General features: G+C 41.2%; 1 protein-coding gene and 1 non-coding gene across 3 annotated transcripts; both read right to left on the bottom strand.

Annotated features, from left to right (window-relative positions):
• Positions 1-15160: 15160 nt before the first annotated feature.
• On the bottom strand, positions 15161-23994 carry RBMX (RNA binding motif protein X-linked). Of its 2 annotated transcripts, none has more exons than XM_043458355.1 (11): positions 23818-23994; positions 22360-22488; positions 22054-22160; positions 21476-21647; positions 20783-20935; positions 20394-20508; positions 20174-20299; positions 19987-20069; positions 18131-19356; positions 17149-17240; positions 15161-16648 (listed from the first exon to the last, which is right to left on the bottom strand). In XM_043458355.1, the coding sequence occupies exons 2-9, from the start codon at positions 22466-22468 to the stop codon at positions 19046-19048; spliced, it is 1176 nt and encodes a 391-aa protein (XP_043314290.1). In that variant the 5' UTR covers positions 22469-22488; positions 23818-23994; the 3' UTR covers positions 15161-16648; positions 17149-17240; positions 18131-19045. The 2 variants fall into 2 exon arrangements, with proteins under 2 accessions (XP_043314290.1, XP_043314291.1); XM_043458356.1 differs by having other exon boundaries at positions 23814-23963.
• On the bottom strand, positions 22243-22314 carry LOC122436178. Its single transcript, XR_006267936.1, has one exon. It is a non-coding gene; the product is annotated as a small nucleolar RNA SNORD61 (small nucleolar RNA).
• Positions 23995-24429: the final 435 nt, after the last annotated feature.

Here is a 24429-nt window from a genome sequence, read left to right as displayed (position 1 = left end):
TTTGCAATCTCCCAGCCCCTGCAAACCCACAAACCCACAAACCCACAAACTCACTTAATCATACCTGTCTGTGTATAAACTCTGTAACCCCTTTGTTCAGGGCTCAGAGCTTGGAGGGTTAACCCTTCTGGGCCTGCCTGTGTAATAAACATGAGTTCTCCAACTCTCCGAGTGTGGTGTTTGGTTTCTCGAGTACTGGTTTCTGCAACACCATCATCACAAGATTCCTTCATGCAATCTCTTACACCAACCTCAAAACCTTCCATGCCCCAATGCCCAGTCCTTGGCAACTACTAATCTGCTTCTCATCTCTATAAACTTGTGATTTTAAGAATGTCATATAAATGAAACTATATATTATGTAACATTTGGGATTGACTTTTTTCATTTAGTACAATGCTCTGGAGATTTACCTAGTTTGTGGCATGAATCAAGTTCACTCTTCTTTATTGCTGCACATTACTCCATGCTATGGAGGTAGCACTTTTTTTGTCTTTGGCTGTGCCAGGTCTTAGTTGCAGGATATTTGATCTTCATTGCGGCCTGCAGGATATTTAGTTGTGGTATGCAAACTCTTTGTGGCATGTGGGATCTAGTTCCCTGACCAAGGATTGAATCCCGGTCCCCTGCATTGAGAGCCTGGAGTCTTAGCCACTGGATCACCAGAGAAGTTCCCAAGATTTCTTTTCTTTTTTTGGCAAATCCTTTCCTTTATTTCTCCCCCTTGTAAAGGAGCTTTTTCAGTATTCTTGCCTGGAGAATCCCATGGACGGAGGAGCCTGGTAGGCTACAGTCCATGGGGTGGCAAAGAGTCGGATACGACTGAGCGACTTCACTTCACTTTTAGTTTGTGAATTCAAACGTCTTTCGTGGTGAAAGGGCTATTCAGATGATCTATTTTATCTTGGTTAAGTGTTAGTATAGGCCCACCTCATTTCATTGTTCTTCACTTTATTTCACTTTGCAGATACTGTGTTTTTCACAAATGGAAGGTTTATGAGCATCAAGCAAGTCTATCGGCACCATTTTTCCAGCAGCATTTTCTCATTTTGTGACTCTGTCACATTTTGTTAATTTTCACAATAGTTCCAATTTTTTCATTATTATATTTGTTACAGTCATCTGTGATCAGTGATACTTTATGTTACCATTACAAAAAGCTTATGACTCACTGAAGGCTCAGATAATGGTTAGCTTTTAGCAATAAAGTATTTTTTAATTAAGGTATGTACATTATTATTTTAGACATAATGCTATTGCACATTGTATGGTTAGGCCACTCAAGATGGCAGCTCTCTTGCTCTCTGTATATCCCCTGCCCAACCAGTGCATGCTTCACCTACACGCTACTCACATGACTGACCTTCCTATGTACTTGCCTCAGGCCCCAGCTAGTCATTGTTCTCGTCACAGGGGTGGGAGGGGCTTGCCCCTCTGCTAGTTGCCCTGGTAACTAATGAGCCCACCTGATGTCAATTCCCCTATAACTGGCTATCTCCCCTCCATCCACCACACACAGTGGGTGGGGTATCTCTGCAGGACCTTGCTTCTGTCATGTAAGCTCCCCCCACCCATCAAACCAGTGATGTCTCTGTCACTAAGGGCTCTTTCTTTGGTCTTGAAGCTGGGTGAGCATAGGACTTGTAAGCCTGCAAGGGGCAGTCTAACACCCATTTAATTAACTACAATATAGTGTAAACTACAATAGTGTAAACTATAGTGTAAACTACAGTCCCAGGGATGGAGGAGCCTGGTGGGCTGCCATCTATGGGGTCGCACAGAGTCGGACACGACTGAAGCGACGCAGCAGCAGCAGCAGTGTAAACATAACTTTTATATGCACTGGGAAATCAAAAAACTGGTGTGACTCTCTTTATTATGATATTTATTTTATTGTGGTGGTTTGGAACCTAACCTGCAATATCCCTGAGATAAGCCTGTACTGTATTAGTGTTCTCCAGAGAAACAGAACCGACAGGATATAAATAGATATACAGAAAGAGATTTGTTATGAGGAAGTGTCTCATAATTATGGAGGCTGAGAAGTCCCATCTCCATCTGTAAGCCCAGGACAGACACCTGGTGGTATAGTTCCAGTCCAAACCTGAAGGCCCAATAATTAGGGGGAGCCAATGGTATAAGTCGGTTCAAGTCCAAAGGCCTGAGGACCAGAGCATAGATGTCCAAGGGCAGGAGAAGATGGATTTCTCAGCTCAAGTAGAGAGCAAATTCATCCTTCCTCTGCCTGCTTTGTTCTTTTAAGGCCCTGAATCTATGATGCCCATCCACATGGATGAGGGCAGTCTTCTTTATTTAGTCTACCAACTCAAATGCTAATCTATTCCAGAGACACCTTCACAGACGCCCAGAAATAATATTTTACCAGTAATCTGGGCTTCACCTAGACCAGTCAAGTTGACAAATAAAATTAAACATCATTGATACCTTGTGGGTTTGGAGGAGTTGGTACATTTCTTCTGTTTTCAAATATGTGAGTGTCAAGTTGTTCCTCACATTCCCTTTTACATCTTTTCAGTGTAAGATCTGTAGTTTTATCCTTTGTTTGATTTCCAATATTGGTATTTATAACTTTTAAAAAATCTTTGTCAGTCTTGCTAGAGGTTTATCAATTTTATTGATTTTTTTTAGAGAATCACCTTTTGCTTCATTGATTTCTCTACTGTTTTCCTGTTTTTAATTTCAGTGATTTCTGTTCTTATTCTTTCCTTCCTTCTGTTTCCTTTGGCTTCATTTTGCTTTTTGTTTTCTAGTTGATTGAAAAGGGAACTTAGATTATTGAATTGAGACCTCTCCTCTTTTCTAATGTAAACAGCATTTAGTGTTATAAATTTCTCTTTCGTGGAATTGTAAAATGGGGTAGCCACTTTGGAAAACAATGTGTTTTGTTTTATTTTTTACTCAAAATGGTAAGCAATGTGTTACCATATGACCCAGCAGTTATGACCTAGCAGTTTGACTCTGAGGTATGTTCCCAGGAGAACTGAAAACATGAAAACACACACACCAAAACCCACACAGTATTACTTATGACAACCAAAAGGAATAAACCACTCAAATGCCCATCAGTTGTGGAATGGATAAACAAAATGTCTTATATCCATACAATGGAATATTATTGACAAAAAAGAAAGTTCTGATACAGGGTACAACATAGATGAACCTTGAAAATATTGTTATCTAAAACAAGCCAATCATACATATTGTATGATTTCATTCACATGCAAGTAAAAAACAGGCAGATCCATGGAAACAGAGAGGAGATTAGTTATTTCTAAGGCCTGGGAGCAAGGAGGAATGGGAAACTGCAATAGGTATGGGATTTCTTTTGAGGGCAATGAAAGTATTCTTAAATTAGATAGTGGTAATGTTGTACAGCTCTGTGAATACACTAAAAACCACTGAATTGCACACTTTAAAAGGGTAAAGTCTATCTCAGTGAAGCTGATATATAAAAAAAAATTTCCCTTTCAGCATTGCTTTAGCTCAGTACCACATATTTTGATCTGTTTTATTCAATTCTATGTATCTTTTAAATTTCCTTTGAGAGTTTCTCTTTGATCCATGGGTTATTTAGCAGTGCTAAAGATTTATTTCTAAGTGCTCATAGATTTTCCTATTGCATTTCTGATATTGATTTCTAGCATGGTTCCATTATAATTAGAGAACAAATCCTATATGGTAGGCAGAATAATGGCCCCCCAAAGATGTCTACATTTGATCCCCAGAACCTATAAATGTTATATTACAAGGAGAAAAGGAGTTAAAATTGTAGATGGAATTAAAGTTACTAATCAGTTTACATAAAATAGGGAAATTATTCTGGATTATCCATGTGGGCCCAATCTAATCACAAGAATTGTGAGAAGAAAAAAAAAAGAATTATGAAAAGTGAAAGAAAGAGGCCGAAGAGGTCAGAGAGATGTAATGTAACAAGGACTTCACCTGCCATTGCTGTCTGTGATGTTGGAGGAAGGGGGACACAAGCGTAGGAATTTGGTAGCCTCTAGAAGCTGGGAGGGCTTCCCTGATGGCTCAGCGGTAAAGAATCCACCTGCCAATGCAGGAGACGCAGGAGAACCAGGTTCAGTCCCTTGGTCAGGGAGATCCCCTGGAGGAATGGCGACCCACTCCAGTATTCTTGCTGGAGAATCCCATGGACAGAGGACCCTGATGGGCTACAGTCCATTAGGTCTCAAAGAGTCAGACACGACTGAAGCTATTGAGCACACAGAAGCTGGGAGCATCCTTCAGTACCTGCAAGTAAACACGGACCACAGTTCTGCAACCACAAGGAAATGGAATCTACCGACAAAGCAAATGAGCAAGAAAATGGATATTCTTGAGCCTACCAAGAGGAATGCAACTTTCCTAACAGCCTGACTTTAACTTGATGGGACTTGGACTCCACCTTCCTGTGTTACAGTCAGGAAAGTGTCCCAGGCCAGAGAACTGGAGTGAATATGCAGCTCCTCTCATGTGTTTCTCTTTTCTCAGGGATTGTACTCCTGTAATACTTACTGAGCAATGCCTGAAAATAGTTGTCTCATATTTTATCCAGTTTTACTGTTGCTTATGGTGGGAAAGTGGCAATTACTCCATCATGGTCAGAGGTGGAAGTCGCTTTCTTGACTTTTCTGTGTCACACTTCAATATTTTTTAAAATGTTTTTTAAAAGCTAAAGAAGATTACTACAACACACAGGTAGTTGGGCTCCTCAGGAATGAAGATTTAGGTTATATCACCAAATAAAATACCATTAACTGAAGTAAAAGGGTATAATAAATGGATCTTTTAGGGAGAATCTTATAAATACCAGTTATGGCCTTGTGACTAGTTACCTAAGCAAGGGCTATAGATTCCACTTGAATTTTGTCCCTTGCTGTATCATACTCTTGTTTCCACCCAATGCTTTATATAGAATGTTTGGGGAGAAATTTAGCATTTTTAGTCCATATCTAGGAGAATATAGAGGTAATATCCCAGAAATTCTGCATTTGGAGTTGAATGCAATTATTCACAAAATTTGGGTTATCTTTCTTTGGGGTTGGCCATAGAGCAGTATGGTACTTCCCCGGTGGCTCAGCGGTAAAGAATCCACCTGCCAATGCAGGAGATGCAAATTCGATCCCTGAGTGAGGAAGATCCCCTAGAGAAGGAAATAGCAACCCTCTCCAATATTCTTGCTTGGGAAATCCCATGTACAGAGAGGCCTGGTGGGCTACAGTCCAGTCACAGAAAGAGTCGGACATGACTGAGTGACTAAACAACAAAATGGAGCAGTATATTTGGGGGTATATGCAAAATAGTCAAAATGTGTTAGGCAGAGACATTTTGGGAAGAGTAAGGGCAGAAAAGGGTATTCAACCATTCAACATATTTGTTGAACTCTTACTCTGCCAGGCTTTTAAGACACATCAATAAACAAACAGGTAGTTTCGAATCTCACAGAGGTTATATTCTAACAAGGAAGGACAGAAAATAAATAATGGATATAATAGTAGGTAAGAAAGTAATAAAATTATGGAGGAAAACTAGAGCAAGGTAATGGAGTTCAGGCCTGCTGGGCATGGGGAGAGATGGGATGGGCTGTGCATGTGTGCTCAGTCATGTCTGACTCTTTGCGACCCCGTGGACTGTAGCCTAGCAGGCTCCTCTGTCCATGGGATTTTGCAGGCAAGAATACTAGAGTGGTTTGCCATTTCCTTCTCCGTGGAATCTTCCCAACCCAGGGATCGAACCCATGTCTCTTGTGTCTCCTGCATTGACAGGTGAATTCTTTACCGCTGAGCCACCCTGGAAGCCTGGGATGGGCAGATTGCAGTATTGAATAGGAGAGGCAGAGTAGGCCTCATTGAGGGGATGAGATGAGCAAAGACTTGAGGAAGATGAGAGAGTTAATCAAATGGATGTTTTCAACCCAGTTAGGTTTTCTGCTTAGGGTCATCTAAGGCTAATATCAAGGCACTGGCTGGGCCAAGCTATTCTCTTGAGGTTCCGAGGAAGAATCAGCTTCCAAGCTCATTTGGGTTGATGGTATTCTTTAGTTCCTTTTCCTTACTGGCCTTTCTCAACTTCTAGAGGCTACCCTTTGGAGAAGGCAGTGGCACCCCACTCCAGTACTCTTGCCTGGAGAATCCCATGGACAGAGGAGCCTGGTGGGCAGTAGTCCATGGGGTCTCTAAGAGTCGGACACGACTTAGCAACTTCACTTTCACTTTTCACTTTCATGCATTGGAGAAGGAAATGGCAACCCACTCTAGTGTTCTTGCCTGGAGAATCCCAGGGACGGGGGAGCCTGGTGGGCTGCCATCTATGGGGTCGCACAGAGTCAGACACGACTGAAGTGACTTAGCAGCAGCAGAGGCTACCCTTATTCCTTGACATGATCCCCCTCCATCTTCAAGCAAGTCATGGCATATGAAATCCTTCTCATATTTGAATCTCTCTGACTGCCTCTTGTGCTAACAGCTATAGAAAAAAATCCTCTGCTTTTAAAGAGCTCATGAGATTATATTGGGCCTACCTACTCAGGTGATCTCTCTTTTGGTTAAAAGTCAAGTGATTAATAACCTTAATTATATCTGCAAAATCCCTTTTATCAAGGAACATAATTGGGACTATGACATATCATGTCCCAGGGACTAGGCAGGGAAATCTGGGGAGCCATTTTGGAATCCTGCCTACCACAGATACAAAAAGAAATAGAAAACCTGAATAGACCTATATCTATTCAATAAGTTAAATTTGCAATTAAAAAAACTTTCCACAAAGAAAATTCCAGATCCAGAGGATTTCATTAATGAATTCTATCAAACATTAAAGAAGAGACAGTAGTACCAACCCTGAACACACTCTCAGAAAAGAGATGAGGAGGGGGAGTTCCCTGGTTGCCCAGTGGGGTTAGGACTCTGTGCTTTCACTGCCAGGGACCTGGGTTCAATCCTCTAGTCAGGGAACTAGGATTCCACAAACTGTGCAGCATGGCCAAGGAAAAAGAGGAGGAAACATTTCCCAATTCATTTTATAAGACTAGCTTTACCCTTCATGCTGTTGTTGTTTAGTTGCTCAGTCGTGTCCGACTCTTTCACAACCCCATGGACTGTATCCTGCCCGGCTCCTCTGTCTGTGGGATTTTCCAGGCGAGAATACTGGAGTGGGTATCCCCTTCTCCAGGGGATCTTCCCGACCCAGGGATCAAACCCTAGCCTCCTGTGTTGAAGGCAGATTCTTTACCCTGATCCAGCGGGGGAAGCCTGTTAACTCTTTGGTTAGGCTTTTTATGAAGGTATCATTACATAGGCATGATTACATCATTGACCACTCCTCTCTACTCCCTGAGGTCAGGAGGTGGGTCTGAAAGTTCCAGTCCTCTAATCACAGAGTTGGTTTCCTGGCAACTAGCCCCACACCCTTAGGGACTTTCCAAAAGTCATTCTATTAGCACAAACCCGGGTGTGGTGAAAACAGGCTTGCAACAAAAGACAATCATCTCACATTTACCACTCTGGAACTATTTCAGGAACTGAGGACAAAAACCAAGTATTACAGCAAAAGATGCTCTTTTCATGTCTATCACTCTAGAGCTGTTTCAGAAGAAGCTGGGGATGAAGATCCAAGTATGTACTTCTTATCCCATCACAACATGATATTATGTTTTGTCAGTAAAGGACACTGTAGAGAGATTATAAGAAGAAAAAAGGACTTTTGCTTTCAGGGCTTGCCTGGCAGGCTCCTGCATGTTTCTCCAGCCAGGGCAGCTTCTGGTGGAGGTGGATGTCTCCAGCCTCAGGCCCTACTGTGCTCACAGCCCCTGCAGTGTGCTACGGGCAGCAGTTGCCCCAGAAACTCCCCTGCCTGCTCAAGTTTTACAGTTGAGTACCAAAAGCCTCCTTCAGTACCCTAAAGGCTTCCCAGGTGGCGCTAGTGGTAAAGAATTCGCCTGCCAATGCAGAAGATGTGAGTTTGATTCCTGGGTAGGGAAGATCCCCTGGAGAAGGAAACAGCAACCCATTCCAGTATTCTTGCCTGGAAAATCCCAGACAGCAGAGCCTCGTGGGCTACAGTCCATGGGGCCTCAAAGAGTTGGACACGACTGAGCAAGAGACACTTTCACTTTCAGTACCCTAAAGGGTAGAGTTCTAGCAAGTTCTGTGGGTGTGACACCACAGTGACTTCTCTACCATTCAACAAGCCAAAGCCATGCCTCCCCAACAAGGTCTAGATTTCAGCCCTGGGGTGGGAGTGGGGCTCTTCCTTGAGTACTCCATTTTGGCCCTAGGAATAGTGGTTACTACATATGCTGTTAAGAGTTCTCTTTATTTCTAAGTAATCCCTCATTATTCTATCCATGTTAAATAATTCTTCATATCAAACCTTCCCTGATCAAAGTGCTGTGTAGTTTCCCTCTCCAAATAAATACTGAAATGGCCTGGAGATAGACCCTGAAAATTGACAACTCCAGACCCACAAAAACAGGATTTGGGAATTGATTTCTTCATGCCTTTGGGCTTGAGGGAAATGATGCTAGTCATCCATGGCATGCTGAGGCAATCACAATGCATCAAGAAGTGCCAACTGAAGCAGTGCTTTGGAAGATCAAGTAGCTGCTGCGCCTAAACATTATACCAGTAATGAAGATCATCAAACTGTGGTGTTGGGTGGATTTTTCTGAGTTTGTCTGAGTGCTTACAAAGAAACAAAACTATAAGCTCAAGTACATTAATTCTCAGTTCAAATCAAAGAAAATCAAAGAGCTTGCAGGACAACCCTAAAACAAACCTCTTATTTTTTTGTAATCACAGGGCTGATATTCCTGAAAACCAAAAAACCAAAATCATAAGATGTTGAATTACAGTGACAGTTGAATTCAGCCTCAAATTTCTCTTGTGAAAGGTAGTGATTGATAAGGAATGGGACCCTGAAACTTAGAATGGAGTTTGAACCTAGATGAAACTGTTTGGACCTAGGTGAAATGGACAATTTTGAACCCTCAAGCCATTCTCAACCTCCTTTACCAGTTGAAGCAGCTTGTCCTGCTATATTTGGAGAAATAAGCCTTCCTCTGTTTAAAATCCTATGATAACCTCACCTGAGGCAGATTCCTTGAAAGGGGGTGGTATTCTCTTTAAGACCCACCACAACCACTTACAACTGCCATTAAATCCATGAAAGTGAAAGTGAAGTCGCTCAGTCATGTCCAGCTCTTTGTGACCCCATGGACTGTAGCCTACTGGGCTCCCCCGTCCATGGGATTTTCTGGGCAAGGGTACTGGAGTGGGGTGCCATTTCTAGCTACGGTCAAATCTCAGTCTACTCTAGGCAGCTAGATACACACTTAAAACCCAGAAAGAACAGTTTATACACCAAACTGGGAGAGTGAACATGCTAAACAGGGGAGGAACACCTTCAAATACTATGCTAGTTAGAAGCAATGCACTAGATATATATTTGCAACATCTTCAAAACTTCAAAACTGGTGATAAGTTGTAAGAAACACAGTAAGATATATAATATACCATTTAACTTAAAATATATGCCTTTGATGGCTAAGTTGACGATCTCCTTTGGTAAATGTCACATAGCACTGGAAAATGTGGATTATTTTCAAATATCTTTTGATAATGATTTCTACCATAATTCCACAGTGATAAGAGAACAGACTCTGTGTGATTTCAGTAACTTTAGACCATGAAATTTTTGCACCTTGTTCTATATGCCTGGATATGTTCCAGTGTCTCCTAGTTTATAGTCTATGGGAATTTGAATAGAATTTGTATCCTACTGTTGTATGAAAATTGTATAAATCTTAATTATGTTGAATTGGTTCACAATGCTTTTCAGGTCCACTATATCCTTCTACTTCTCTGTATATTCATTCTATTAATTTTTGAGAGTTTATTGTTGAAACTCCAACTAAAACTCGTAATTTATCTACTTATAAAATAACTGTAACATACAGTGGAACTTCATGTAACCTTGTTCTGTATTTTCTAAGTCTCCTGTAAATGTGTTTGATAACACACATTTATCCTGTAAAAAGTATGATAATACTTTCATAATTTAAAAATAAAAATTAGAAAATGAATAAAACATATGCATATAAAACATTGATATATTCAGTAAGAACACACACAAACAAAAAGAATATAGATTAAATGCATTAGAATTGTTGCCACTGCTGGACAGGGGAATGGGAGTGGGAATAAAAAGTGAAAATTAAATGACAAGGGTCCTGTGTGGACTAATCACAATTAAAAAATTGAGGAGTATGACTCAGGAGAGAAAGAACGAACATTGGCTTGCAGCAGGGACTTTCAGTCCTTGACAAGATGCTGGTCTAACATAAGGTGCTGCTCCCTGCAATTCCAGTCCTAAAGATGACACACAGAAGGAAAATTGACAGATAATGATGAAATCATTCTGCAGCATTTACCATGTGCCAGGCACTATTAGCTCATTTAACCTTCCCAGCCAATGCTATACTAATCCCATTATACAAATGAGAAAACAAGTACAGAGAGATTAAGTAACTTGCCTAAAGTCACAGAGCTGGTAATACTGGAGCTGGAATTCTAACTCAGTCCAGATAAAACTGAGGACCACCAAGAGACTGGAAGGGGCAAGTCTGGGGTGGGGTTGGAGGTCAGGGACAAGCAACTTAAAATGGAAGAGGGGCGCACCAGGGACGAGAGAGGCCAGAGGAAAACTTTCTGATTGTGTCCTTCTGTTCCCCCTTCTGTGTTGTTCTGGGAGAATCGCGGTCTACCTTATCAGCATAGCAAGACAGAACAGTGGTGTCAAGTGTCACACAGGGCAGCATCAGAGTTGCTGGGGAGCAGGGGGTATATTACACTGGCAGGTACATGGGCCAAGTCATCTCTCACCCCCACCCACACAGAGAACCCCCAGCCCTACGTCTAGAGCTAGTAAATAAACACAAGACCCTCAAAGGCAGGAATTTGACGGAGATTTCGTTGAGGAATGTGAGCATCCCAAGAAGAAAAACCAAAGGCAATGGCATCAGGACTTCCCGAGCACAGTACTCATAGTGAGGCTGTGAAGAAGCCCTCAGAGCTTACAGACATGTTAATCCCCTGCTCATAATCATGAGCACCAAACCAAAAATCTCCACTCCTTTGAGGCAAGCCTTTAACGTGGAAGAGAGTTTGAAGTCGGAAAGTAGAACTAAGTAACAATAACCAGCAGTCCAGTGGTTAAGATTCTGGGCTTCCATTGCAGGGGGCATGGGTTTGATCCTTGCTTGGGGAACTAAGATCCCACAAACTGTGCCATGTGGCCAACAAACAAGAAGTCACTCTGTGATACCACCACCACCACCCCATCCACTAAAATGGTTAAAATGGAACAGATCAACAGCAGCAAATGTTGGAAAGCAACCAGAACTTTCATAAATTACTAAGGACTAAAGTGGTAGTCACCTTTGAAGAAAACTATTTGGCAGTTTCTTAAAATCAAGCATGTATCATCTACTCTATTACGGTATCAATTCCACTACAGGATATTTCTCCAGAAGACATGAAAATGCATGTCCAAAACTTGCTCAAGAATATTCATAGCAACATTATTCCTGATAGCCCCAAACTGAAAACACACCAGATGTCCATCAATATAATGAATAAACTATACACTGGAATTCTACCCTCCAATGAAAAGGAACATAATACAACTACATGGATGAGCCTCCAATATGTTGAAAGCTAAACACAGAAGGTACAATGATGTAGGATTTAATGTATATAAAGTAGTAAATTAAGCAAAAATACCCTACACCAGTAGAAATCAAGTCAATGGTGCTTCTCTAGCAGGTGGGAACTTCCTGGAGGGAAACGTTCTCTCCTGATGTGCAGGTTACGGCCTATTTTTCAGGACTAATCAAACTGAGCACTTGACATCTATGCATTTCACTGTAAATATTTCAGTTCAAAAAATGTAAATACTGGGGCTTCCCTGGTGGCTCATGGTAAAGAATCCTCCTTCCAACACAGGACACGTGGATTTGATCCCTGATCCAGGAGGATCCCACGTGCAGTGGAGTAACTAAGCCTGTGAGCCGCAACTACAGAGCCCACATGCCCTAGAGCCTGTGCTCTGCAACAAGAGAAGCCATCACAATGAGCGGCCCCCACTTGCCACAGTGAGAAAAGCCCACACAGCAGCACAGTCAAAAATACGTGCATTTTTAAAAATGCAGATGCTACTCACTATTCACTGGAGATACACAAATTTAAGCCACAATGATACATTGATGGGGTACAGAGTAACCAGAACTCACATTGTTAGTGGTAATACAGCTTTGGAAAAAATCATCTGGCCATTTCTTATAAAACTTTCTGCTTTACGTAATATCCAGCAATTTCTTACCTGTTTTCATCTCTAACCATGTACAGACTTGCATAAGAACACCATTCATAGGGATTTTATAATAGCCAACAGTATGTTAAAAAAAAAAAGTCCAGTACGCATAGATACACATGCCTGAATCTCAAAAGCATTCTGCCTAATGATAGCCTTATACAAGGACCCATATCTTGCATTTTTAAGTTCCAGAACAGGCAATTAGTCTGTATGTCTGGGGATGAAGGAAAGAATTGTTGAGGAAGGGCCACAAGGTAACGTGGTGAGGTGACAGCAACGTTCTCTACCTTGAGAGTGTGTATGTCTTTACCAAATCTCATGATATGCTTTAGGTTGAAGTCCCTTCAAAATTTGTCCAGAGCTTGTTATTGTTACATTTTTCAGATTGACATGTTCAACTAAACAGAAATTGATGGGATGATATAGATATACCTATGGCTGATTCATGTTGATGTTTCACACACCATGGAATATTACTCAGCCATTAAAAAGAATTCATTTGAATCAGTTCTAATGAGATGGATGAAACTGGAGCCCATTATACAGAATGAAGTAAGCCAGAAAGATAAACACCAATACAGTATACTAACGCATATATAGGGAATTTAAAAAGATGGTAACGCTAACCCTATATGCAAAACAGAAAAAGAGACACAGATGTACAAAACAGACTTTTAGACTCTGTGGGAGAAGGCGAGGGTGGGATGTTCTGAGAGAATAGCAGTGAAACAAGTATACTATCAAGGGTGAAACAGATCACTAGCCCAGGTTGGATGCATGAGACAAATGCTCCGGCCTGGTGCACTGGGAAGACCCAGAGGGATGCGATGGGGAGGCAGGAGGAGGGATCCGGATGGGGAACACATGTAAATCCATGTCATGTCAATGTATAGCAAAAACCAGTACAATACTGTGAAGTAATTAGCTTCCAACTAATAAAAATAAATTAAAATAAATAAATACTTAAAAAATAAAAATTGATGGGATGGATTTAAGTTTTTCTGGAACAACTGGTAGTATAGAGCTGAGGCTCTTCAGGCTTCCCAGATGGCTCAATGATAGACAATGAGCTTGCTAACGCAAGAGACTCAGGTTCGTTCCATTGCTGGATCGGGAAGATCCCCAGGAATAGGAAATGGCAACCCAACTCAGTATTCTTGCCTGGAAAATTCCATGGACAGATGAGCCTGGCAGGCTACAGTCCCTGGGGTCGCAAGTTGGACACAACCGAGCATGCACGCACTGCCATGAACTGCCTGAGGTTATTTAGTCACTCCGTCCTACTCTTTGCCACCCCATGGACAGTATCCTGCCTAGGCTCTTCCCCCCACCCCCCCACCCCCCATCCATGGGATTCTCTAGGCAAGAATACTGAAATGGGTTGCCATGCCCTTCTCCAGGGAATCTTCCCAACCCAGGAATGGAAGAACCTGGGTCTCTTGCATTGCAGGCAGCCTCTTACCATCTGAGCCATCTTAGTTTTCACCTGGCTATATAATCTAATCAGTGTATTAGAAGGGAACAGAGAATGAGATGGTTGGATGGCATCACCAACTCAGTGAACATGAGTTTGAGTAAGCTCCGGGAGTTGTTGGACAGAGAAGCCTGGCATGCTACAATCCATGGGGTTGCAAAGAGCCATACACGACTGAGTGAAATGAAATACATTTAACAGGAACCACAAAATGAAGGCTGTTGCAGTGGCCTAACTCACCTCACAAATGCAAACCTACAAACCCCATGCTTACAGGAAACCACATGTCAAGGTGACCTTTAACATTGTTCAATCATGTCACTTGCAACCCCATGGACTGTTACTTATAGCTGGCCAGGTTCCTCTGTGGAATTCTCTGGGTAATACTAGAGTTGCCCTTCTCTGCTCCAGGGATCTTCCCAACCCAAGGACTGAACTCTTGTCTCTTACATTGGCTGGCAGATTCTCTAACCACTGAGCGACCAGTCAAGCCAGGACACAATTGCAGTCCTCCAACTCAGCTTTATAGGTTTCCCAGGTGGTACTAGTAAAGAATCCATCTGCCAATGCAGGAGATATGAGACGTGGGTTCAATCCCTGTGCTGGGAAGATCCCCTGGAGAAGGAAATGGCAACCCACTCCAGTCTTTTTCCCTAGAGAATCCTATGGACAGAAGAGCCTGGTGGGCTACAGTCCACAGGGTCACAAAGTCTGACTGTATCAACTTAGCCCAACTCAGCTTTAGCAAGCTCACCTTCCCCTACGCAACAGGGCACCCACAGCCAATGATCCCCTGTGAACAGTGCTTCGCTGCCTGTGAGGTACTTTACTCAACCCACCTAAATTAGTTTTATCAAGTGGAAATGAACATGAGTCAGATGTACATAGAACCAACAAACACTAACCTTGTGCGGATTTAATGACACCCCCAAGGGACTTGGTCTGAAGTGGGACTCACTGCCAAATTGAATTAACTAACCTGTTTCTCCCAGGAGCCAAAAAGTTAATACTAGAAACATTAAATCTTTGGTACTTTAGCTTCCAGTTTTTTGGTGTTCTTGCTCCAATTTCAGGGCAAGGATTACATGAAATCATCTGAATTACCTCAATGCCCACCCGAAGCTTCCTCCCCTAGGAAGCCTAGCCATAGGCTACTTCAGTGACTATGTTCCCTGGCAACTGGCTGCAAGGGCCTAAGAACTAGGGTTTGGGGGTGGGGGATGTTTGCAGATCCTTTTTAAAAGCCAAAATAAAATCCCTTATTATAAAAGACCCCAGAGCCACAAAAAATGCACGTCAAGTTTTATTAGGTTCAAATACAAAACATTCCAAAAAGAGAAAAGCCATCTATTATATCTAAGTACTATATTCAACTACCAGTTAAACAAGGAAAACACGTTATTCTGTTTCTTTTACAACCAGTATAAATCCAGAAGAATCAAGACCAATTCTTTTCCCAACAGGAGCAGAAGTCAGTCTGCTGGGTCAGTAAACTATTTGCCAAATAGCTGTGTGGTCATTAAACATTCTTCAATTTAGTATTTGTTTCACTATGATTAGTCTCTATGTCCTACACTATCTTCAAGATACCTAAATAAAATCTCAAGAGCCAAAAGGTCCTTGGGAGCATAGACCCAAGTAATTTCGATTACAGAATGATTGAGGAAGACAGCTATGTAAGTGCAACGGCTTTTTAAATTTGGTCAATACCCTCATGATCTGTGATTGGAAGAGCCTATCAAAATGAGGGTTAAATTTCTGCATATTTTCCACAACTGCAAATGGTAAACATGATAGTACTGATATTTACTAGGTAAACATTCAGAAGGTTGAGTTGGTTCCTTCTAACCCAACAACTCAAATCTGTTTCCTTTGAGAACATTAGCTTTTACACCATTGACTCTAATCTTCAATGCAATAATTGGTAAAGCTGTTTAACGATTTGTTTGCAAGACATGAACTGGGGTAGGGGGTAAAGGAAGCTTACAAAACAACTATTCTTTTAAAAAAAAAAAAAAAACACAGCAGAAGCCAACCGGCCAAATTTTGTTTCCAGTTTTCAAAGTGTGCTTTCGAGCATTTCAGCTATGTTTCCAGTTACTTTAGTTTCCAGATATTAGTCTTCCATTTAGTTTTAAGACTAAATCTCACTTTTGGATAAACTAACAGTAAGAAATATTTTACTTGCTGAAAAATCACTTTACTGGATAAAGTTACCTCTTATGCCTTTCAGTTTTCTAATCCAACTTTCTGACAATCACTGGTAATTAGGAAGTTCTAAGTTGCAGTATGACTTTGGGCTTCCCTTGTGGCTCAGCTGGTCAAAAATCTGCCCGTAATGGGTTCAATCCCTGGGTTGGGAAGATTCCCTGGAGATGGTAAAGGCTACCCACTCCAGTATTCTGGCCCGGAGAATTCCATGGACTGTATAGTCCCTGGGGTCACAGAGTTGGACACAATTGAGCAACTTTCATGTCACTTCTATGACCTTAGCTAAAGTAAAGTCAAAGCTGAAAAAAGAACCACAAGAACTTCCTGACTACCTCCACTTACCCATTTCCTTAATTACTCCCCTTTCCCCATCTTGTCAATTACTTATTTTAAGAAACTGCCACTCCCTAGTTAAGAGTGCTAACCAACTGGGGTTGATGCCTTCCATAGAGCCACGGGAACCCTGGAAGGCAAAAATCTTGTCTGCACCAAACCAATTCTGATGAGTACTGCTTATGCAACTGTTGTGCCTTAAGGACAATCAGCAATTCTTCCGCTTCAACAGCTCTGTAAAATGAAAAGGTACTATCAGGTCACAATATATTTACTGTTTCATTCTGGAAATAACCCAGGAAGCTAAAAAAAAAAAAAAAGCCCCATCAGAATTCCTGTTATCCTTCTACCAGTAAAACTGTTACTCAAGCTAAGGACTTAGTGGCATCTGTTATCAGTTCACCCTTTAGCCAATTTGTAACCGATAAAGTATCCTTTTTAAAAAGGCCCAGGACAAAGTTTGAACCTCATACAAGTTTGTTCACATAGCAAAATGCTACACTGTATCACTCCAGCCAACAACTGGTAACAAAGTACTAGCAAGTTGTATAAATACATTCAATACAGCTATGTTTGAGAAAACCTTACTCCCATTTAATGTGCCAGGTGTTACAGATTTACCCTGCTAATCCTAAAATTAACCCATTACAGATAACTTGCCAATATCAAGGCATACAACATGGCAATGCCATGGTCTTTTTATACCTGTAAAAGCCACTGCTATCAAAACTTACCTTAGCATTGCATTTCTCTTGTTGCCAGCTTTATCTAGTGTGAAAAAAATCAGCACTCCATGACCATCATGACCATGACCAAAATTCTCAACCTGTAAAAATTAAATAGGTAACTAGTTATCTCTCTTAAGGAAATTCTTCAAAACTTGCCTAAAACTGCCCTCTTTTCCAGAAAGAAAAGGCAAGTTCAGACTTGCAGCTTAACGTATTTCGTGTTCTACTATTTCTCTTAAGTGGTGGAAGCTTCACTGGCTTGGGATGGACTGGAATGGCTTAAATGGTTAAGTTGCATGGCTTATGGATTCCCATTCTGTTCCAATGGTGCACTGCCATGTTAAATCCATAAGTTGAACGGACAAAACTTATTTGAAGGAATTAAGTGCAGTGTAAGGATTTTTAGTTGGAGGTCTTCAAGTTTACTATATTCAAGAGCATCTTTTTCAACTTCATGGCTGGACCTGGGTCATGCTGCCTCAGGTTTTGCTTTTTAAAGACCACTTGCAATAGATTTTCTCCATAGAGTGTAGTTTCACAGAACTAAAAACAAGTCAGGCATCCAACTAAATGTCAGGTTTGCAATGGCTTACAGGGGGTAAAGAGAGGGGGACCCCAAACTTAAGCCATTTCCTATATTGACTAAAAGACTAATTTGAAAAATGTTAAAACATGAAGCATGTTTAAAGGTCTTCATCAAAAATAAGATTTAAGATTAAAAAAATACCCCCTCCCAAGCCCCAGATCGCTACTGGTAAACAGCTTTATTAAGGCCTTTAAGTGTCACACATGCTTTAAAAAAAGAAATCCAAGTGTTGAATTTGGAGGACTTCTAATATGCTATCGAACACTTTGTTTTCCAAAAGTTTTTTTTTTAATCTAGAAAGCATTTCCATTGCCATGAGGTACAGTATGTTTCACTGTACTATGAGGAAGGTTTAAGTGTTCAATTTCGACTTAGACGGAAAAACTAGTTTGCTTTGCTTACCATCTTTGCTGTTTCACAGGCATTTGATGCTTTAAATCTGATGTGGAATGCTGATAGATTCACTTTTTAGAAGTCATAAGCCTTTGAGAAGTTGGAGATAACTTCATTGCTTATCTATTTTCTCCTTTGCAATCAAGCTGTTCCTTAAAAGTGAGACACTACAGAGTTGCAAAAATTTGAAACAGTAAGAGCAAGCATCGTTTGCAGCTTCATGGTTGGTTTTGGCCAAACTTTTTATTTAGTATTCTGTAGTTGCTTAACACACACTTAAATGGTCTTATTGGGGAGGGGGAAAGGGGAGGTTCTTGTAGATTCCCAAGGAAATGTCAGAAAGGCAAAATATGGCCAGCATTATCCATTTGCTTTTTTCTGGGTTTACTGGGTGAATAGCACTTTCCTTACATATATGCATCTGATCTCAGGTTTTTCATACTGAGAACATTTGAGATTTCAGTTTGAAGACACTCTGAAATCTTAAGAGTAGCATACCCCGACCACCCTCTAATAGCTAGCTTGTTTATATAGGCAGGAGGATTCATCTCTCCATTTTAGATGACTAGATATTTTGTGTAAGATAAACTGCTTGCCTCATCATTTACTGGGGAAAATCCTATAAGAAGTGGCCTTTAGGGACACTTTTACTTGGAAGATTACACCACTAGTACACATGTCAAGTCTTAAACACACTTAACGTTTCATTTGCTTGTTGAAAGCAATGTCATAAAATCAAAGATTAAACATGTTTTACTTTCTTTCCTCACAAGAACATAAAAATTATGGAAGGGGAACTTAACAGGAAATTTAAAAAAAGTAACACAATCTTTCCTTTTAGTAGTCCTTGGGTAGTTATGATAGAACAGGTTCCACTTTTGTTTGTTTCTTTGAACAGGGATTTTGGTCCAAAGTTGTTTGTTTTTAATATCTGCTTCTGCCTCCCCCTCTATCAGATCGGCTTCCTCCACGGCCACCACCTCTTGGTGCTCCGCGGCTTGAACTGCTGTAGGAATCTCGTGGAGGAGGGTACCCCCTTTCCATAGAAGGGGGAAGCCCTCTTTCTTGTCTGCCAACCCGATCACGACCACTTGAGTAGAGATCACTTCGGCTGCTTGAGTAACTGTCTCGACTTCCACCATATCCGTCACGTGAGCTGCTGTAATCATCATAGCGACTGCTTCCACCATAAGATGGCGGGGGCCCTCGTGTAGGTGGAGCACTACGTGAGTTACCTGCAGGGTCAATGGTCAGGTAATATGGCAACACTATAAATTGTATATATACAACATTTAAATCTGAATTTACAGAATTCTTGTATTAAACGTTTACTGTCTTAACTGGGAGGTTTTAAACTCTGCCATTGCTGGCCATTAACAGGGATTTGCTCATCTGCTGAGACACGGAAATGGGTGGGTTTTAATGTTTGTTTGAAAAGACTGAAGACGGTGTGTATTTCAAGAGGATATTCCAGACAGCTTGTTATTTTATAGTAGACACTCAGCCAACTTTCCAGTGATAAGTTGCAATTTTGAACTGTAGACTTTCCTTCATATTGCAATGGTAAACATTTGATCTTGTTAATAAAGTTTTTAAATTGTATTTTCACTGTTGGGGGAAAACACATAAGGCTGCCAATTTAAGCAAGCAAAATCCCCTCCAAAGCAAGCCAACAGCCTCAAAAAAAACTTAGAAAAAACAAAAGCCCCTCACAAGACTAGGAAAAGCCCAGCTGAATAAATTACCCCCTTAAAAGCAAGCAAACATCCCTTTGAAAGCAAGCACCACAACAGCCTAATAAACTGGCTCATGAACCTAAAAACTCAAGCTGGTGATAGTCAAGAGACCCTCAACCAAAATCTTACCATAACTCTCATATGAATCTCTGTAGGAACCTCCACTTGGATGATCTGAATAGTCACGATCACGACCATAGCCATCTCTATCACTATATTAAAGAGAAATATGTGTAAGTCCCAGAACATTAGTTTTTACAGCTAAAAAAAATTTTTTTTACATCAAGCCATGGCAGCCAAGAGCAAAGTCACATACCTATAGCCTCTTGATGGATAGTCATCACGTGAACTGGAATGACCATAATCACGGTAAGTATAATCTCTTGGTGGTGGTGCATAATCTCTTGTATCACGAGAACTTGGGTAATCTCTGCTCGAATAGCTAAAGAAACAAAAGTAACTTGGTTCATACTTTTGATGAGCTTTCCTTCAACCTGAAGTATTAACAGACAAAAGCTACTATACTTTTCTGTTACCTGTCTTTAGTAGAATATCCATCATCTCTTGGGGACAAATAAACATCTCTACGAGAGGGCAAGGGCTCCCTTCGAGGTGGACCTCCGTAACTATCTCTTCCACGTGATACAGGAGCTTAAGGAAAAATCAATTTTAAAAATACACCCAGAGCAAAGTAAAAATGTAAATTTGCATTGAAGCAATGAAAAGCAGGGATTCAATCAAATATGACAATATGGATGTATATGAGGAAATCCTCTAAAATTTCTTAATTACACCAAAACTGTTTTCAATGCTCTGCATTTAACTTTGTGACTCCAAGTGATCTAGGTAGTTTAAATATTTTTAGGATTCACCTCAATCCTTGTGTTATGATAGTAGGATAGACAGTCATATACAGAACATTTACCTCTTCCTCCCATTCCACTGCTGCTTCGAACTGGTCCTGAAGGGGCAGATCTTTTAGGAGGAGGACCCCCACTTCGTGGTGGTGGTCCTCTTTTTACCGGAAGTGGTCCCCTGGAAGAACTCATGTTAAAATTCATGGAATAGCCACCATCATCTACATTAGAACAAAAAAAACTCATGTTAATACATGAAAAAGCTACAAAAGTTTTGCTTGATCAAGAACAAGACCATTTCTGTTTAGTTGGGGAAATCTTTAGTTGTTAGTCTACATAGAGACTGAGACATGTTAGTCTACATAGAGACACATGAGTAGTATAGATTAGAAAAGTAGAACTGAAGAGTTCTACTGAGGGTTCAAGTTACCTCAAAAAAACCCCCCAAATTATTCAATATTCATATAACCAATAATATCTATCCAAAATTTTCTGTGTTTTTCCCTATAGAATGAGTTCATCTGGATAAAAAATAGCTTATTGTTAATTATTTCAGTTCAGTCGCATTTCAAGGCATTGTTAATTGAACTGAGGATGCCTTCTATGTTTCCCTTAAGGAAATCACTTTGGTAGATGAATAAAATGTTCTCAATTTCAAAAGCTAAGGCCTTTAAAATAAAGATTTATTGACCAAAGTACACACTGATGTGTTTACAGTTCTTAATTTATACACCAAGCCTAAATTAAACTTAAGTCATTACCCATGTGCCCTCCATGGGATGGAGGTCCCCTGGTTCCTCCACTTCCTCCTCTTCCTCCTCGAAGACCTCTGGGAGGGCCTCTGCTTCTTGGAGGTGGAGGTGGTCCACGTCTGCCACTTTCAAATGACGGTTTAGTGGCTTGTTCTACCTTGATGGCTTTTCCATCTAAGGACTAAATAATATCAACGGTTAATTAAAAACATTCAAAAGAGAACTTGCCGATCCACTATGCACTGACACTAATATGTCCTTCAAAATGTTTTTACCTTTCTGTTTCACATTCAAATTTTTTAAGATTATTATTTGAACTACAACGTTAAGTAATCGGTAAAGTTGGTAAAATTTAACAAGGCCAAACAATTACCAACTTATTAAGACAACTAACCAAAAAGAAAAGCTGAAGTATAATATAAAGTATCCTACGTAAGTTTTTTTTTCTACATAACATTTAAAATTGAACGATTTTTTTTGTTAAGAAAGGTTTATACTCAAATTCAAGAGCAGCCCTACACCAGACTTGGGTTAACAATGTGCTGTTTTACATACTAGGAAACATGGTATCCTGCAGATACTCTTACCTTTCCATTCATGTCTCTGGCTGCATCCTTAGCATCTGCTGGGCTTTCAAAGGTGACAAAAGCAAATCCTCTAGATTTATTGGTTTCACGATCTTTCATCAAGAGAACTAAAAAGTAGTTTTCAGGGGGGAAAAAGTGTTACTCTAGTTGAAAAGGAAAAACAAAAAGTTAATCTGTAAAAAAGAAAGCAAGCTCAGAACTTCTTAGAGGACAAAGCACATTATCATTTCATGTGGTCAATGCAATCAAAGTCATCACAGCTCACCTTTTTAATTATAACCCTGCATATATTTTCAGATAACTCACCTTCCACTATTCGTCCATATTTGCCAAATACTGCTTCAAGGGCTTTCTCATTTGTTTCTGTATTGAGGCCACCGATAAAGAGCTTTCCTGGGCGATCTGCCTCAACCATTTTTCCCCCCTGGTTAAAATCTGTTGGGGGAAAAAAAACGAGTTACCCTCCCTTTAAAAAAAAAAAAGTTCAAGTTAACACAATTTTATGTATCAGGGCTTATTTTTTGTTTACTAAAATCATTAACATAATACAAGGAAAGCAATTCTTAAGCCTCACCAAAAAACCTGTATAATTTTTTTAATTTTTGTTTTGTGTAACTAGTAAAAGCAGTTTAATAAACTGGTTTAAAAAAGCCAACTTAATTAATTCCTCTATCTTTAATCCACTTTGGCAGCCTTAATTACAACACTTCAAAAAGCGCATTTTACCTTAAATACTAGATTTGCTGCCTTTTATAAATTCAGTTGTTATTGTTTAGTTATTAAGTCGTGTCCGACTCTCTCACGACCCCATGGACTGTATCCCGCCCGGCTTCTCTGTCCTTGGGATTTTCCATGCAAGTATACTGGAGTGGGTAGCCATTCCCTTGTCCACGGGATCTTCCCAACCCAGGGATCAAACTCTGTGTTGCAGGCAGATTCTTCACCGCTGAGCCACCAGGGAAGCCTTAAAAAATTCAATTATCCCATCCCAATTACCCTAGTGATATTTAAAAACCTACTCAGTCAAGGTCACAGGCCAAGCGCAGGTCCCCCTGACCAATCCAACAACTCTGGCTCCTTTCACTACGATTTCCTAGTAAATCTAAGCAGCAATTTAAAGTTTTAACCAAGTTATGACTCTCCGTCAACAGCCCCTGCCCCGCTCACGTTACGATTTTTAAAAAGCGTCAATATTATCTCATACGAAATAACGGAACATGGAAGCGCGCCCTGTAACCCAGCACTCAAAGGCTGCAGTGGAACCCAATTAAAACCCGTCATTAAAAACCGCGTGGAAAATACAAAATGGCGACACTTGGATTGAGCCCAGAACAACCTCCGCCGGTCAGGGAGTAACTTTTGCCACCAGCGGCGCTTCAGAAAATTCAAAGGGCTTCCTCTCCAAGGCCCGCCAATGAACAAGGACCCCACGCAAAAGTGCACGTGCCCGCCCGAGGTCAGGACCATCCCCACACAGGTATCGGCGGAGGAGGCGCGGTCCCTCCTCGTCCCACTCCAGTCTAACCTCCGCCACCCCCCGCCCCTGCAGGAAAAACAGCCAAACTTTCCGGGGAGGCACACTACGAAGCGCCCCCCCCCCCCCGCGTCGGTTTTCCGTCGACACTCCCAGCTTTGCCTAAATAGGTCGGCACCTCCGGGTTCTTAAGATGGCGCCCGCCACCCTCATCTCCAGGGAGATAATCCCAAGTTGTAACGTGGCAAAAATGGACGCAAGATACAGAGTAACGAAAAGGACTCACGTACTGGAGAGGTGACGACGGTCTCAAGCTCCTACGAGCTCGCCAACAGCGGCTTCCTAGCAGCTCGGCACGCGGGAGGGCGGCCGACCCTGAGAACGGAAGCTGTAAGGCGCTCGCACTACTGCGCAACGAGGGCGAACAAAGGAGACAGCAAACTTTATACGGCCCGGGAACGAGGCTCAAGGACCCGGATGGAGGCGGTGCTTAGAATTTGAAACGTGTAGGGAGGGGGAGCGGTTCCCAGTATCCCCACTGGCTGCCCCCGCTGTTAATCACTCTTCGCTCCTCCCCCTTTCCCGGGCCCTCCTCTCTTCGGCCGGCCCCAGTTTCTAACCGTTTTCCCAGCCCCCACCGGTGCTTCACAAACCCGCGTTTTTGCTTTCTTCTAAAATGGTTCACGGACTGCATATAATAAAGAATTCAAATTTTTTGCGTGTTCTAGTGGTCCCGGCAAGGTGCTAAACTTTACACCCATTAACTCATTTAATTCTCGAAACAACATGATGAGGGTAGAACTATACCAGTTTTGCAGAAAGGAAAAACAAAGAAGTTTAGATAATAAAATATATTTCCCCAAAATACCTTTAATAAGAATTTTTGGTGAATGGGGAAAATT

Source organism: Cervus canadensis, chromosome X (assembly GCF_019320065.1).
Source record: "Cervus canadensis isolate Bull #8, Minnesota chromosome X, ASM1932006v1, whole genome shotgun sequence".
Taxonomy (NCBI): domain Eukaryota; kingdom Metazoa; phylum Chordata; class Mammalia; order Artiodactyla; family Cervidae; genus Cervus; species Cervus canadensis.
Note: the sequence above shows the minus strand (reverse complement) of the source record. Positions and strands in the feature narration are given on the sequence as shown.

Bases quoted from the DNA above. Each gene is read 5' to 3' on its own strand.
- RBMX (XM_043458355.1), bottom strand. From the start codon at position 22,468: ATGGTTGAGGCAGATCGCCCAGGAAAGCTCTTTATCGGTGGCCTCAAT. The intron at 22,161-22,359 runs GTGAGTTATCTG...ACTACTTTTTAG, and splicing joins ATATGGACGAATAGTGGAAG to TTCTCTTGATGAAAGATCGT. The intron at 21,648-22,053 runs GTAAGAGTATCT...GATATTATTTAG, and splicing joins CCAGAGACATGAATGGAAAG to TCCTTAGATGGAAAAGCCAT.